General features: G+C 41.1%; 1 protein-coding gene across 1 annotated transcript in view; it reads right to left on the reverse strand.

The window, feature by feature from the left end:
- Window positions 1-462: 462 nt before the first annotated feature.
- PTPN1 (protein tyrosine phosphatase non-receptor type 1) overlaps window positions 463-17,043 on the reverse strand; it is a gene marked incomplete at its 5' end in the record, with an annotated part of 48,845 nt that continues 32,264 nt past the window's right edge. The window contains 8 exons of the mRNA XM_080628256.1: window positions 463-3,929; window positions 4,607-4,842; window positions 5,430-5,591; window positions 6,288-6,497; window positions 8,306-8,443; window positions 11,151-11,249; window positions 13,190-13,290; window positions 15,281-15,371. Coding sequence (XP_080484382.1) covers window positions 3,722-3,929; window positions 4,607-4,842; window positions 5,430-5,591; window positions 6,288-6,497; window positions 8,306-8,443; window positions 11,151-11,249; window positions 13,190-13,290; window positions 15,281-15,371 — 1,245 coding nt within the window. The 3' untranslated portion in view covers window positions 463-3,721. The remainder of the gene's footprint in view (window positions 3,930-4,606; window positions 4,843-5,429; window positions 5,592-6,287; window positions 6,498-8,305; window positions 8,444-11,150; window positions 11,250-13,189; window positions 13,291-15,280; window positions 15,372-17,043) is intronic.

A 17,043-nucleotide genomic window follows, 5' to 3' on the forward strand; every position in this document is an offset into this window, starting at 1 on the left:
TAACACCGTTCCACACAACTTTTGACAGTTCTCATTCCAAGCACCTCTTCTCCAGTTGTAGCTTCCCTTAAAGATATAAACCAACAGGTAAATACGCCAACCACCACCGCAGTGTGAGAGCTGCAGGTTAGGAACATACGGGTCCACCACCCTTTACCTGCCAACTGCAGCGGCCGGTTATGGCATAGCTGGAACTCTTTGAAAACCCTCTGTCCTTGGGTGTTACTACACTTGCGTTATCACACTGATTGCCTGGGCCAAAGTAGTTAAAATTTAACTGTTTAAGGTGAAAGACTAGAGCAGGGAGAGAGATATCCTATGACTCTCCCTGACATGGCACTTGCTTCACTTACCTCTCTCTTGCTGAGCTCTGACCTACGTGTAAGTTCTTCCAGTAACATTTAAATCCCGTTCCTTGCCAGCCCTCACCCCAGGACGAGGGGAAGCAACACCACTCGCACGGACCTTCTTTAAAAAAAGTTTTATTGTTACAACTAAAATGAGAACTGAAAATTCGTATGGGAAACCATTGAAAAAGTGTACAGGTTACTCAGAGACCTGCAGCTGTGGTACCAAAACATTGAGCTTTTTTGGGCTTTTCTTTTCTTTTTTTTTTTTTTACAAAAGTTTATTCTATGGCAATCTGTAAAAAAGAAAGACCTGATGAGTAAATATTTGCTTAAGGCATATAGCAGAGCAGCTCACTAACTTTCTAACAAGTTTAACATGGATGTTTGTCCATTTTCCAAGAACAGGTTAACCAATACACCCACTTTGAAACGCTACTGTATATACACACCCAAACTACTACATACATATACAGGACATCGAAACAAAAATGTATACAGTTCAGTATGATAAACCTTACACACCGCTCACCAGGCTGGGGGGACATTCCATGGCCTATCCCAGGACAGGGGATGTTTGGAACAGAGGGAGAAATGGCAAAAGCCAGGAAGAGGGATGGTCAGAACTTTTTTTTTATCAGCTGCAGAAGCTTTCTCTTGTGAGAGTAATTTCCAAGCGAATGGCTCTGCACCCAAAGGAAGGATGCTCTGGGTTCCTGTCAGGCCTAACACTTCATGTTCCCTCCTGGGAACAAGACAGTTCTTTCAGTGACAGTTCTTCCTTTTCAAATGGGCTGCTGCTGCAGGAGCTGCATCTCTGCAGGTCACAGCAGGCTGTCACTGAGCTCTGGCACAAGAGGTTTCCCTCTCCTCCTCTTCCAGTGGCAGCACAGCCAGTGAGCCCCTGAACTCGCTGTGCTGTTGCCTGCCCCCAGTGCCCTGGGTGAGGTGTGGGTAGGGCTTACTAAACTCTCTGGAATGTCTGTACTATACTTACTCAGCTGAAATGAACCATGCCGAACAACCGGGTTACACTGAGTACGCAGGAATTCAATAGGAAGTCATGCCAAGGATTGGGCGAGTACATGTTATCCGATAAACACCAAACCAGTCTAGCGCTGAACGAAGGGACTTTCAGCAACACCCTTGGAACCACAACCACTTAATGATCAGGTCATGCAAATATAATTTTTGGGCACATCAGGAAGCAGAAATATAAGTTCTTTCACCTTTCAAGCACGTGGTATTTAATCAGGACACTAGAAGACTTTACATGCATTTTAATACAAATGGGGTACATATGTTGCCTTAGAACAATATTCTACCAGATGATGGGAGAGAATAGAGGGGACAAAGCAATCACATAATGTATCTTAAATACACAGATGAGCCATTATATATTACCATTTTTCTATACTCATTTTTCATGTTTCCAAGAATATAACTAAATATTGACTGATTACAACATTCCTCCTTTCAAGTACTGGTCTGACCAACAGTCTCACAGGTAAAGTATTGACTCCCAGTACTACCTGAGGATTTATTATTGTACTTTTTGAAAAGCCCTTGATGCAAGCTTAACAAAACACAAAATAGAAATAACTCCCACCCCCAGCCCCCCCCCCATTCACCAACTTATTCACTGAAGGAAGAGCTACACCCAGACAGCTTTGCACAAATAAATATGGAGTGGAGAGACTTACGTAAGGTACTCCATAGCGATGCTCGCACTGAGAATGGTGGTTAAGTGCTATCACTCTAGAAAGACTTTAAAAATAAAAAGAACTGATTAGTAACACTGTTGTAAATCAGCTGTCATGGTTTCAATCACTACAACCTCCGGTAGTGAGTTTGCTCCTCTCCTCTGCGCCATGACGTGAGCAAAGACACCTTTGCTATTATTCTATTGATAATTTGGTAATACATGAGGAACAGCACTGACTACGAGTTAGTGCAATGCCGACTTCCAGTCACAGTTCTACCAATGCACCCAAATCCTTATTTACAAGCACTTTTACATGATTTGAGTCCCGGGCGCAGCGCAGGGGCAGCATCCCCATCCCCTGCTGCAGAGGTGCGGGGCTGCCCCTCGCACCATCTGCCCCGTGATGCTGAAGAGCGAATCTTCAACCGAGCTAAAGCCAGTACATCAAATCTTTGCTTTGAACAAAGCAGCACGCGAACGCTTGCATCATGAGCCAACTGATACGTCCACAGACCAACATGGCTTCTGTTGAGCTTTTTATGTCTTAAGGAAGCTGCCACAGCATTAATTGCTCTGGATTTACTGCAATGCTTTCCTGCCCATCACCTGCGGTGCCTCCGAGCACGTCACCTCCCCGGCCCTCGCAGGAAGCTATTCCTTACGGAGCAGAGTGAAACTGCATTTTACATTCCAAATGATGAGGTTTAAGCACTGGTCCATCTGAATGCCAGCTGCACAATGCTGGTGGACACATTTTGGTTGAATTTCCCTTCCTGTTTCTCTCCCTCCCCTCAACCTCTCCTAACCCAGAATGTAAAAGTAAAACCAGCTTTACAGAGGATGGTGCAATGTAAATAGGCGCATGTGCAAGTAGAGTGCAACAAAAGTCAATGAAGGGGATACAGTTATTAAAGGAAAAGAAGGGAAAAAAAAAAGAGCTTGACATGTTGGGATACCCTGAGCAAATGCAGAAGCCTGTTTCTATAAACACATGTAAAACAATAAGCTCTTTAAGAACAGTTATGCCAGGATTAAATATATCAATACCACAGGCACTGCCCACAACTCAGTCTGCAATGATGAAGCAAGTTAAAAAACCCCCTAAACCAAAAACCCCAACCACAACACCTGTCCCCCAGTGCCCTCCCCTTCCAAAAAGGTACATTCTTCAGGTATGTGGGGTTCTTTTTCTGTTTTTGGGAACTCGTCAATATAAGTCATGTATTTGGTTACAACACTTGGAGAGTACAAGCAAGTTTCACTTGTGCCTAGTTTTCTGAAACAAAAGAAAAAGAACAAGAACTGGCTTTTTAAAAAAGGCTAAAAACAACAATGTGTTGTAGTTCTACTATTGAGTCTAAAAAAAGAAAGAGAGGAAAAAAAGAAAGAAAAGGAAAAACAGACTATTTGGCATTTTCTCTGCTTACTCCTGAATATTTTAAGGCCCTGAGATTAGAATATTATGTTCTTGGGACCACAGGGCTAGATAAAACCCTAGTGCATCAATTCTCTCTTTAAGCCCTAACCAAAGTTCCGGCCTTTCAAGCTAGGATCTACCTCCACTGAGATGAGGCTCAGGCGCCTCCGTTCACTTTCCTTCAGAGGAGCTGATTACAAACCCATGGAATCGGTGGTGTTTTCTGCAGGGTCGCTCTTGCTGGCATGTCCATCAATGAAAACACACCCTGTAACAGAGGTAAGCTCCCGCTGTCAGGAAGGTGAACATGCATATATTCACTAGAAATGGCTTCCAGGTTGTCGTCATGTTCTCATCATCCTCTTCTGAGCTCTCCGACTTCTTTGACTCTTCTTTGTGGGGTGAGAGACGCAAGTTTTCACCAACAGTTCTCCTCCGAATTTCAGTGTCTTGACTAGTGCTTAAGGACAAAGAAAGACATTCGGTACTGGAGGGAAATAACCACTCAGTGCTGGACTCTGAATACAACTAGTTACCATGCAGGATGCCAGCAACACCAGGGCATGCGGACACTCCGGTAAGTCAGGAGTGACACCTAGCGGTTACGCAGGCAGGAGCCCCGGGTTCTCTGCTGTCATGTACGCAGCAAGTCCTTAACAGTTAGGTTACAGTGACAGGTAGAAAGTCCTCTGTTCACGAGCCCACTCTACTCCTTTCATCAAAAGGAGCTTTGCTTGCAATTCCTTTCACGTTTCTGAGTGTGGCTAAAGCCAGGCAGCCTAGTTTTCAGCTACATGACTAATACTGCCTCCGAGTAGTGAAAGAGCTCCTCTGTAAATTAACATATACTGCACGTAAATCAAGACTGAACCACCTCATTATGCTGTCACTTCTCCTTTTACTAGCAGGATCCTGTAAGAGGCCCTGGCTTATGCATGGAGTTAAATGAACATGAGCATTAGAGCTTTACTAAAAAGAGTGTGGGTTGGAACTATTACCCTAGCTTGATCAAGGTCTGTTCAAGCCCTTCTGTATGAAAAGCTATTTATGAGCAAACATCCTACAACCTCTCAACTCCATAAGCCAACTGGACACTGCTCCTGGGACAGTTAAAAGTGGGGAAACTAAATGCGTTACCTGTCTGTGATCAGTGGCACAGATGAATGAGCTCTGCCATCTGGAACCATCTCTTCCACAGTGCTGACCAAACACCTTATCTCTTCCTCTACTACTTGATGTTTAGGAAGGAATTCTGTGTGTTCATGCATCCTTCCATTGTGCATTTCTGATGTTCGCTTTGGTGGTCTGGGAGGTGGTGGGGTATGTTCAGGAGGGGGGTCCAGGTCTTCATTGGAGAGCTCTTTCCACTGTTCCTTCAGGGAAGAAAAAGCCCTATTAAACTTTTCTCCATTTCTTTTACGTAAGCTACCGTAACTTCCGACATGGCAGGGGCTTTATACTCTACCTGTTCATTTGCACTGAAATAAAGGAAATAACAGAGACACAAGAACTCCAAACCTCAGCTACATCCAGCAGACAACAGCTATAAATGCACAAATTATCACCTACTTCTGTAACATTCCAATAGTGCAAAATAGAATCTGTGCTGCTGGAGTTCTGCTTGCAATAAAACAAGCTTAGAGGATTTAAACGGGATATTGCAACTTCTGGCATATTAGAAAGTTTTTATGACCTCAAGTGAAACACAAGGCCAATGAAGCCAGTCTACACACCAATTATGGCACTGTAAAGTACACAGGGCCACCTCTTATATCATGGGTACTTTTGTGAAGGTTCTTACATACCACACTAGATCGTGACAGACTGTAAAGCACTGTATTTAAGAACCCCATAAAAACTACTGAAGCTAAAGCAAGCATGAAATGTAAAGGTTTCTCTATTCTGCTCATCCCACGCATCCCCTCGAGTTAAAACAGGCTGTGCAGTCAATAGGACTCACTTGCACTGAAGCATCCCCCATAATGAATTTTGCCCCTTCAATAACTGCTAGGTAGGAGAAGCGGAGCTGGTCTGCTGTCTGTATGAGCCCCATGCGGTACTTCCTCATCTCCAGGAGGACCTGTTTAATGTCCACAGAAGAAGGATCTTTCCGCTTGTCCATCTGAAGATAAAAATTTGAAACAAGCTTTATGCTCTGATGAGATGCTCAATGACTCCTTTTGCAGGAGGACCTTCACATCGCCCTTCATATCATCGAGTTAATAAACTCATGCAAAACTGGTAGCAGCAGCTACGTATTGGGTCTCTAAAAAGACAGCCACTTGGCCTCAAAAAGTTCTGTATTTCCCCCTTTCGGCCTTTTTTGTTTTGAAAATATAATTAGGAATAAAAAACCCCACCCAAGACATTTTAACCTAGGCCTGACTTCTTCGTATGACTGCTCTCACCCAGGGACAGAATAAAGCCAAGGGAACTGCACTTTTATCCTGAAGCCAGGACAACTTCCTCCTGCCTAAGGCAAAGTTGACTCTGTAAAAGGAAACACATTAGATTTATTTTACATTGTTCCAGGCTAGTCCACGCTGTTATTTAGCAGACATCAGCACTTTTTTTAAACCATGAGGGCAAAGCCTATCTTTGTGAATCACACTAAAACTGGAGACTCTTTTTTCCCCACACTCAATATGCCCAGTCAAGAACAAAATCTGCCTTGGAATACACTTCCAAAGCAGAACATGAATAAGATAATGGGGAATAGCATGCAAAATACTTCACAGAACATACCACAGCTTTTTGTCAATCCGCAACAAACCGTAAGTACAGACATAGCACATAATCTGGAGTAAGTAGTTCTTACCAGTAGAAGACATGTATCAACCAAACAGAAAGTTCCGGATCTCCCGATTCCAGCGCTGCAGTGCACCACAACGGGCCCGTGCTCTGGGTTAAGCGAGCCAGATTCCCTCACTTTGAACAGGAAATTGAGGAATGAAGCAGGTGACTCCGGGACGCCGAAGTCAGGCCACGTAGTATAATGAAAGTGCAGAATCTCTCTGGTTTCCTGTGTCTGTAAGAACAGTATTTAGGAAGTCTTTTAGCTTGGATACACGAGTCACGAGTATTCAAAGCACAGGTGCCTATAACAAGTTCTAAGCAGCAAACACAATTCCTCATGGATCTCCCTAGGAACCAGTCACATATTTAGATATTGCTCTAGGATTCTAGGATAGTGTCAGCTTCAAATGTTTTTACCTTCAAATCAGTTTAAAATTTTGTTCCTTTGGAAAAATTTTAGCTACTTCCTTTGAAAATAACTCTGACTTCCATGGAATGGCAGCCTGTGCCCGCTCAGCTCTGTGTGCTAGCCACACTTCATGGCTGTCACTACATCTTTAGAACAGCTGGCTTAAATTCAACCGACAAAGTTCCACCAGTCTGAGGGAGCTTTTACAGCTGCACAGCTCAGGAACTAATGACGAAGAATTACCTCTGTGAAGGTCTCCATTCTGAGCAAAGGAAATTGGGTAAGTAAATGTACTGATTTCTAACAGGGCTCAGTTTATTCAGTACAGTTCAGTATCACCACAAGACAGCTGGCACTGCCTTCCAGTTTCTAATGACAGAACGTCATTTGAAGATTTCTCAAAATGAAGACCTCAAGTTAGAAAAGCCCTTTACACTTCCTGCAGACAAAGCCCTCACATGATCACAGCTGTTTCTTTACAGGTTTGTTCCCAACTTGAATACTTTCTCTAAGACTACTAACCCACTGGTGCTCACATCCTCCTGAAGTACTGAGCTACAGCCCTCAAACATGTCTACGGCAGACACCGTAGTTAACATGCCACAAACTACATCAACTAAATCCTTACTCAGGCATAATTGGATCAAATTTGTATCTGCTGGGATGCTTCCTGGCAAAATGAAGCATGTGAGATGCTAACAGATGAGCAAAGGAATAACTGTGTCTCCCAGTAGTGAGCAGCACACAACAGAACGCAGGCTAGCGTATCCCAACATATACACCTAGCCAAGCATCGAGGACCTAAGACATTATCTTCAGTGACCTGCATTCAGTGGAAGTCAATGGTGTTCTTCCTTAGCCAGTCTCCCCAAGGAGCTTTAGATTATGTCTCACTGCTCTAACACAGGGCAGTGTTGAAGAGAAGAGGAAGGATGGGAAGCGGCATGTATACTTTCATTTTGGTGTTGCACAAAAGAAGAAAAATATGGAAGAGAAGGAAGAAAAAGAGACAAAAGAAGAAGAGAAAGAAAAAAGATGACGATGAAAGAAGATGAAACAAGAGAAAAAAAAAGAAAAGGAAAAAAGAAAAGAAAATAAAGAGTATTTCTCTCAAAGCCAGTGGTCTGATCCTTGTATTGAGCTCCAAACAGCTTATTGCAGGACCAGGACCAAAACAGTGCCTGCTTTCTGATGAAGGCCATCAATGCAAAACCTGAAGATTTAAGCCAAAAGAACCCTAAAAACAAACCTTAGAACCAGACACATGCAAACACGTACCTTAACAGGACAAGCAATTATTTCAGCTATAACACAAAAGCACTAGAACATCTGCTAAGTGATTTTATAAAGGTTTCTCTGAAAGGTAGTGACAAACTGACCTTCACACTCGGTGTACAGCTGAGACACGAAAATGACTGTAGTTTCCCCAGATACGTTTCATAAATATTCAGGAGTTTTTCTTTTCCACAACACAAACTAGAGGCTGAAGAACAACCTCATGCAGAACCACCAATTCCAGACCAAAATCGGCTATAATTCACAACCATCTTTTTCAAGGCCTTGTGGATGAGGAGGCGAATCTCACCTCAGAGGGACTGAAGAACCTGACTAGTGCTAGTTTCTGTACTTACTGTAAGGTTTTCCAATTCTAGCTGTCGTACTGTGTAATAGGATTTTATATCTTCAGATATCAATGTTAGTTTCAAGTTTGTATCTTCAAAAAACATTTCCTTCTCCTCCTTCTGTGGCCAGTACTGTGCACACTTGACCTAAAAACAAATAGGAGACATTTATGTATCATTTATGTTTGTGTAAAAGGCAAGGAATAAACATCCTTAAATATAACATTTTCTTACGAGATAATTTCTTCATCTGCTTTTATGATATGGAGGACCAGTTCTAGTGTGAAGAACAACAGTCTTCCTTTGGTATTGCACAGCCACATCTCCACTGAACCTGTTGTATGAGTCAAATGATTTTGACCCTGACTGAATCAAGGATGGAGGACAGGTCTGCTTAGGTAGAACTCTCTTTCTTCTACACATAAGCTCAAAGAGCGTGACTTATGGAACCTAATCAAAATCACCAACGCCACTACTTGTTTTAGCTTGTGTCAGAACAAAGCCACAAATCTAATAACTGTCTAGGTATAAAAGCTCTCTCAACACTCTGCCAACATCTGAGTTTTAGTCCACTCTGCATTTTATTTATTACCCTCATGTCAAACATTTTAATTTCAAAAGAAGAGATAGATGCTAACAAGAGCAGAACATGCTGTGAAAAGCATTATGTATTCCACGAAGAAGCTACATATAGAGAATGACACCACTGCTAATTTGCAAGTGTAACATCAGATGAGATTTTGGGTTACTCCATTCACTTACCACAGAAATAAAAGCAGCAGTGAGATCATTTGGATTTTGCATGGCACAGTTCAGAAGCAAAGAGCCAAACAAAAACCCTGCATTCAGCAAATGTTCCCATTACGTACTTCTGACTGAATTTCAATTTTCTCAGTAAAGTATCAGCGAGAGCTGAGTTTTGCAAAGCCTGCTACGTGCTAGGAGCTGAAATGAGTCAACCAAATAGCATAGCACATTTTGCAGTGAAAAATTGAAACTAAGAACTAAAGAAACTCATCAGCAACATGAATAGGAAGCCTGCAGCCAAGTTTCTGACAGTTAAATCTAAGGATATCATGACTGGGTGAAGTGGCCAGCTTCTTCTGCCACTAAGCACCTCTGAAATGGGATTATGACCACCATCTAACCATTGCTAACCATGCAACAGAATGGATTGCTGGACATGGCTAATGTCTCCTTTATTAAAGGGCAAATAATATGGGTTTAAAGTTGACATGGGGGAACAATGAAAAAAACATTCTCAGGACTAAGAAGATTTCTGACAGTCTTGTAATAAGTAAGAAAACTCCTCAGTAATTTATTCACGGACTAACACCAGTTCTGTTCCGACCATTTCTAGTTCTTACTCAAAATCCATTCTCTAGTTTCTCAGGGTGTAGAATGCGTTCCAATTCTCTGCGCTTTTTCTCTTATTGATGTTAAAGAGACAGCCACTGGCTTTGTGTCTCATTTCTCCACCAAATGTGTCTGCAAACAATATTTTGTTGTGCTCCACTGTGTAGGTCCCCCACTGCTGCTTGCTGAGAAGTGTAAGCAGCCTGCCCTGAGGGATCTCAGTAATTCATTTTGTTCAGAACTATCGGCAGTGCAGAGAATGAGAGGGAATGGTTGGAAAGGAAGAAACTATTGAAAATACGGTTACTGCAACTCTTTTGAAGATTAAATTTCACTTGCACTACAAAAAAAAGCAAAACTCTAAAAATTCAAGGCTGCAGTTCATTAGAACACTACTCACTGCACAAGAATTTTCCTGATTATTGGGAATTCTTTCCCAATTATGCTGAAGCATGTACCACCCAGTTATCACTGCTGAATGCCCAATGAACCCGCTACCCCTCCTCCAAAGTGTCTTTATGCTGACTACATCGTAACATTCAACTTTAAATTGCGCATTTCTATCAGTCTTTAAAATTGCTTTTGTCTGAAGTCAGCACAGCTGCCAAGTCCACTTCAAGGGTGGCAGATGTGGAATTAGCATAGAGGCAGAATTCTGACCCAAGGATGAAAACCATGCCTGGTGGTTCCTGTCTTCACCATGAGAAAGGGCGAGGCATTTCCTCTCAAGACAGCATCTACTTGATGTGCCAGAGGAAGCGAAACCTTTTTTCTATCTGAAGGTAAATTAACTTCAAAATTAACCTTAACTGTTTGTTCATCTATTGCTTCCCTTCACCTTCTGCATGTCTTGTCCAATGTAAACTTCCTAAAAGGTCTGGACAGACCTTAGACCACCACACTTGTCATACTGAGGAAAGCATAGGCTTAACAGCTGGTTCCACATCACTCAGGACATCACTGCTTAAAGCAGATACCAGGTGAAGTGCTTCCAATCCTACTTTAATTCTCCTAAGCCCTCTTACGAATTTTGTAAAACAATGACACTGGTAGAGATACAATGTGCCTTAGTGGTACCTTTAATAATCAGAGCTCTTACTGCATGAAGGAAGCCTGGAGTCTCTAGCTACTTCAAAACCATTTCATAATGCTTGTGAATGAACACCTGTTGCAAATGGCCTTTGAGAGGTACAATCTGTGTACACTGGAAAGAACTACATTCAGATACCTAGGGTAGCAATAGAGAACAAATTCAGGAGAAATTAGGATCTACAATTACAAACCAAGTCATTTTCTGACAGCGCTAAGATTGGTTCACTGGATATTCAATTCTAGGCATAATTTCTTAGATAAAATAACTTATGGTCATTTCCTTCCTCCCCCACCCCATTCTTTGGGTTGGTTTTTATTGTTGTTTTGATTGCTTGGGTTTTGGGGTGTTTTTTTTAATACAGAAAAACCATGCACTGAACACATAGCTAGAATTAAAAGTACTTACAGATCCCTTTTCCATCACTCTGTTCAACATGACAACACCACGGCTTTTCTGTTCCCAAACCATCTCCCAAAAATGACCACAAGTATTTGGCAAAGGTCCCTGCAGAGACAGAATCCCCAGAAATAAGCATTAGTTTCTGTTAATGTCAGTGCAACGTTCCCCACTAAAAGTTACTGCACTAGGCAATAAATTTCTACAAGTAACAAGCAACTTCTCATTTCGAACTGTAAAAAAATGCCGTGATACAGCTTTAAGTTCCATTTTCCCACTATGAGTTTACCCATGAAAGCACGGTTAATCTTTTCCCCCCATATAAAACAGGAAGAGAGAAGTAGTCTCACTTGCGAGAACAGAACTGGGAGTGAAAAATGCCGAGAATCTTCTTAGGAAAGGTGCACAAAGCAATGGGGAAATAGAACCTCATTGACTAAGAGCAGAATTAACACCTATGTTAGACTATTCTTCTATTCATCATTGTTATTCATAATACTTGAAAATTACTTGACTGAATGGACATGCAAAAGACTGAAACAATGCCAGATCAGTAACAAATTATATGGTTTTCCAGAATCTTCACTGATCTGCTTTGAGACTGAAGCAATGCCAACTCCTTTTAAAGACTACTATCTACTCACAAAGTAGATGTTGTTGTAGCTGTATGTTTGTGCTATGTTCCTTTGGTATTTCCTACTCCAAAACCATTGCTCTGAATTTTGGGCAACACAAGCCAGCATAGAATTATTGTGCTTCTCATATTTGCTATCCATCACTTTGCTTAAGCAGAACCGCAGGCCAGGGTCCTCAGGGAGAATGACTGGATTTAAATAAAGCCACTCAAATCCATTAAATTCTAGATCAGAACAGAAAACTAGTAACAGCTTAGCTTCACATTTGACTATTTCACATATCAGTTCGACCCTATGAGTCGAACCTCCCTTTTCCTGAGTAAGTGGAGTAAGAGCCGTGTGCACAGAACCATTTTTATAGTGAGCCCTTCTTCCTTAGAAGATTTCTATTTATTCTCTAGAAACAGGAAGGAAGAGCTGCTGCTTGAAAATATTAATCCCAGCCCACCTTTCTCTAAAGCATGGAAGGAGAGGTAAAAAACAAGGCAAGCTTAAAGACCAGGCCAGCCTCCAGCAAACTGAACATTTAGGACAAACAAGAGTTTTGGCACAGTTGCTGGCTCTCAGAAGAAGATGACAGGCTACTCGTGTATTTTTAAATCTGTTATATAAATAGGTGTGGAATTCACAGATACAGTGAAAACCAGCCACTTCCACCCCCCCAAATCCCCATCACTGAAGTCAGTATTAATAGCTTTCCTCTCTCACATTAAAGGTACAAGCATCAGCACTGCCCAACTTAAGCCTTTTGGAAGTTGTGGTTATCAGTAGGTACGCTATTTGTAAATGCTACAAAACGACCACTTTCAGAAGGATGTTTAACAAGAAACACGTGATAGAGCATTCTGCTTATTTGGAACAGAAGATTCCCTAATATATTTTAGTTAACTTCTGCCCCACTCAAATACCTGTTAAAGTATGTTATTTCATACAGGTTTTGAACATCTTTACATTCATAAATACAATTCTGTAAATGTGAAGCCCTCCCTTGAGGTTCACCTCTGTTCAGAGAATTTATCAGGCCACTTAAGACCAGCAGAATGAAACCACTGTGCTGGTGTTCCCTGTGGAAGCATGATTCATTTCAATCACATCTAAATGCTGCTTGTCATAAGCCAAACAAGCAGATTTGTAGAAGTATGTTAGTTTGTAGCCTCGATGGGTCTAAAGTCAAAGTGGCTAAAGTGGCTAAAACACTCCACAAAAAGTCAGTCTGAGCTGACAGGAAGCAAGAAGGAATCTGTAGCACTTCCAGAAATCTGTTCTATGTGCATGCTTACATACGCACACAGATGTCAATAAGCACTTAAGTAGCCTTACAATAAAGAAAACAAACACAATAAGGCTAAAGAAAACCCACAAAAACCAACTCCAATCACCGTAAGATTTTTATTGTCCACTGCCAGCAATTACCTGGGTAAGGATGTAGCTCCTTTGGGCCTCTTCCATTTTTATCAAACTAGCATTGATATAGTCATTGTCACCTTGGTTTAGCTTAATTCGACTGTGATCAACTGCAGCATAATTAGAAAACACTGGTTAATATCTATGCAACACAGCACAATCCATGCACAACCTCATCAGATGTTAGGATCAAAAAAGCGTAAAGAGTTTAATGACAGCACAGAAGTGTTTGCTGGTGCTTGTAACTCTGGAAATACAATACAGGTCCCTCAAGAACAGTACTTCAGCAGGGCAGTAACAGATGATGCACTTCATCTTCCAAGAATACATTGCAAGAATGGAAGTATTTGAAGTAATCTCAATGGTAATTTGCAAACCAGATCACACTGGCCTATTTGTACAGTTATCAAGTTACTGTTTTAAAATAAATCTCATTACACAACTGCTTATCTTTTGCAGCTTAAACATTCAAACCCATCTTGTTCAAGGTTGTTAAAGGTTTGCCTAAACATATATTGAACAAACAGAACACAGACTTCTTATTCTTCTTACAGACACTCAAGCTACTGTTCCCCAACCCAACCACACCTTCATGCAGAATGAACAAAACTCAAGAACCCCAGAAATGTCATTTCATTGCTCTCTTGTTAGTCTCAGCTTGCTCCACTTGGAATTAAAATAACCAAAACACCAACACACACACACCAGTTCCCACATTTTGCAAGAAAACCAAACAGACTGGAAGCAGTATTATCTAAAGGCAAAGAGCAACCATTTGTTACTCACAACCCCAAATATTAGAACTGCTTAGTAAAGCAAACCATGTGCAACATTACTATTCCCAGTCAACTGCCCCAAGACTTCAGGAACTTTTAACTACTAAAAGGAAGTTTTCTGATATACAATAATACTCTTGTCTTTGAACAGCAGACATCTGCCCAGTGGTAGAGCCTATAGACACTCCACATTTAAATCAGGCGGCAGTGCTGCATCCTTGAAGAGGGAAAGAAGTGCCAGAACAGGCACTGTCACACAGCACAAAGGCGGCAGTTTATTGAGCCAGCTGTGAACTTTCTTCAGTGTCTAATGCATTAAGTATTATCTGCTGACTATTAAACTACTGTCCTGCACTTCTGCATGTTTTGGTTGTTGCAGCCTCTCTTGCACCCCAGAAGTTCAGACTTCCTTATGCCTGGCATGCTCTGTATTACTGCCTTTGTACGTGGGATCATAAAAAGGAGGACGTGCTGCAACACCAAACTGTGCCTTGTACAGACGAAACATGCTCAAGGATGTACTTGGCACCAGAATATGTAACAAAAATCATTTCAGAAACACAAGTCTCACTAGTAGTACCACCTTTGCTAATGGCCCCTCTGCTCTAATTAGCTTAGACTTCTTTCTAGAAGTCATGTATTCTATGCAAGACTGTTTCCCCTCTACCAATAGAAGCAGTTATGCTTCTATTGACTAGAAGATGCCCTATAAATTCTTTACTGTAAGGGTGGTGAGGCACTGGAATGGGTTGCCCAGGGAGGTTGTGAATGCTCCATCCCTGGCGGTGTTCAAGGCCAGTTTGGATGAGGCCTTGGGGGGCATGGTTTAGTGTGAGGTGTCCCTGTCCATGGCAGGGGGGTTGGAGCTAGATGATCTTAAGGTCCTTTCCAACCCTAACTATTCTATGATCCTATAAGAATCTATAGGTTCTTCTATATATTCTAATATATATATTCTTATGGAATCTATAAGAATCTATAGATTCCTATATTGACTAGAAGTAAGCACACAGAGACAGAAAGGATACTTGCCATCTGATGCTACTTCAGCCACCATTCTTCTCTAGCACAAGAATTCAAAGGTAAAGTAAGTTCCTTGCTTCAGATTTGTGCCCACTAATACAGAACCTACTGCATGGTGCTCTAGTACGATCCTACGAATATAGCAGCATCCTGTGACATCTATCTCAAATATATCAACAAAAAGAATTGTCTTGGATGCATATTCCTCTAAGAGAAATTTTGTCCTTACAAAGAACATTTAGCTGTTACAAGAAGTCATTAGAGGCCAACCATCAAACAATGGAAAAGAAAGCATACTTACAGGGGCTGACATCTCTGTACCTATTTCTGTTTTTGTTTCTGGGATGTTTGGCCACTTTACATGGAAAGTCACTGGCTTCATGCCTGATGTCCTGAAACAAACAAACAAGAAAAAAAAGCCTTAGATATTAATCCATCTAATATCATTATACCATTAGTTATTTTAAGACAAAGACCCATCTGACGGTATTTCATGTAAAGGAGTTCTGGACAGAAAACACTTTGGGCTCCAACTTAAGAACTGAATTTAAATTTATCAAAATACAAACCTAACATTATTTGTGTGTTAAAATGTTATTAGTTTGCATAATAAAGTAACAGAACATTTACCAGAGATTATGCTTTTACATTCCTCATGGAGCAATTGCTCCCAATAACACTGAAATTATCCGTTGTATTGTGACTCAGCAGCAATTAGAAAACATCATGAAAGAAAAAAAACCCCTTGTCTATCTCCCTTGGCTTCAAACACGCACATGGAGTGGTGACTTGTCCAAGATCACCTACATCTTTATCTGATCAGCAAGATGTCATAAAGCTGCAAATGGTGAAAGTTATTTGTATGTAATTCACATGCACAGCTAAAGCAGATACATATAGAGAGAGAGAGTTTCGGTTGGTGCACTAATGGCTGAACTGTTACATGCACTTTTTTTCAAGCTATCTCAGGCAATTTCAGAAGTTCTAATGAGAATTCTGCTGCCCTTGGACATTAATCCCAACCTGTAGAAACAGAACTGCACATTGTAAGTAAATACTGTGTAAGTATGCAAAAAATTACAGAGCTAGAAAATTCAGGGTGAAGCTCTTTGATTTAAGGGAAATTAACAAAAACCAATGGAATGGATTTATTATAGAACTGGTATTTCAATGGCATAATAAGTTTAAGAAATTCTAAGACAGACATTGTACATGAAATGAATATGTGAACCTACCCCAGAGGCCACTAAAAAAATCACCATTAAAAAGAAATTATGGAGTTAAATTCATGCCCTTTAAGTGGATGACATTAATTTTGTTAAATATTGTCAACCAAATGAAGCAGAGTTCAAAATTAATTAACTTTTCTGTCCAGATACAGCTATATTTGTGCATGGTGTTGATCCACACCCAGTATGACCAGAGAACAGGTTTCTGCACACATACAGTCAGTGCATTTGGAGGGCTGCTTGTGATAGACAGATTACTTGCATAGAAAGACTGGGTTCTCCTCTATGAATAGTTTTGAATTAGCTAAGGCCCTGGTTCAAACTGTGGTCACTTTCCAACATCAGAGCAGGAGGATTTTGTACCAGCTCAAAAATCCCTAACGTAGAGGCCAAACTGAACTGGTTTTCTCTTTCTCTCAGTTTTGCACAAATAATCATGTACATTGCTGACAATTTCTTTTTAAGTGTGCTATATACTGCAGCTTATTATTTGTTCATCTTTCTCTACCCTATTATTCAGCTCTGTATCAGTTTACACTGAAAGCTACATGTCAAGGGAAGAATTCTATTTTACATATACCTGCTCAAAATTAGTACAGTATTCTGAAATGGCTCCTCTCTGAAATAAGCCCTGACATCAGCTGCTATCTTTTTATAACTTAACACATGGCTGCCAGTATTTCTGCTTATGAAGAATGCAGTCTGGAGAATATGATCCGGACTGCCACAGTCTAATATCTCAAACACGAGGCAGCTAAAACGGGTGTTTTCATAAATTCCATCTCTGACACCAGGTTGGTGACTTTGTATTTTGCAGGGGTTTATTTTTCTTCTT

This window comes from Psittacula echo (assembly GCF_963264785.1).
Source record: "Psittacula echo genome assembly, chromosome: 12".
Taxonomy (NCBI): Eukaryota; Metazoa; Chordata; class Aves; order Psittaciformes; family Psittacidae; genus Psittacula; species Psittacula echo.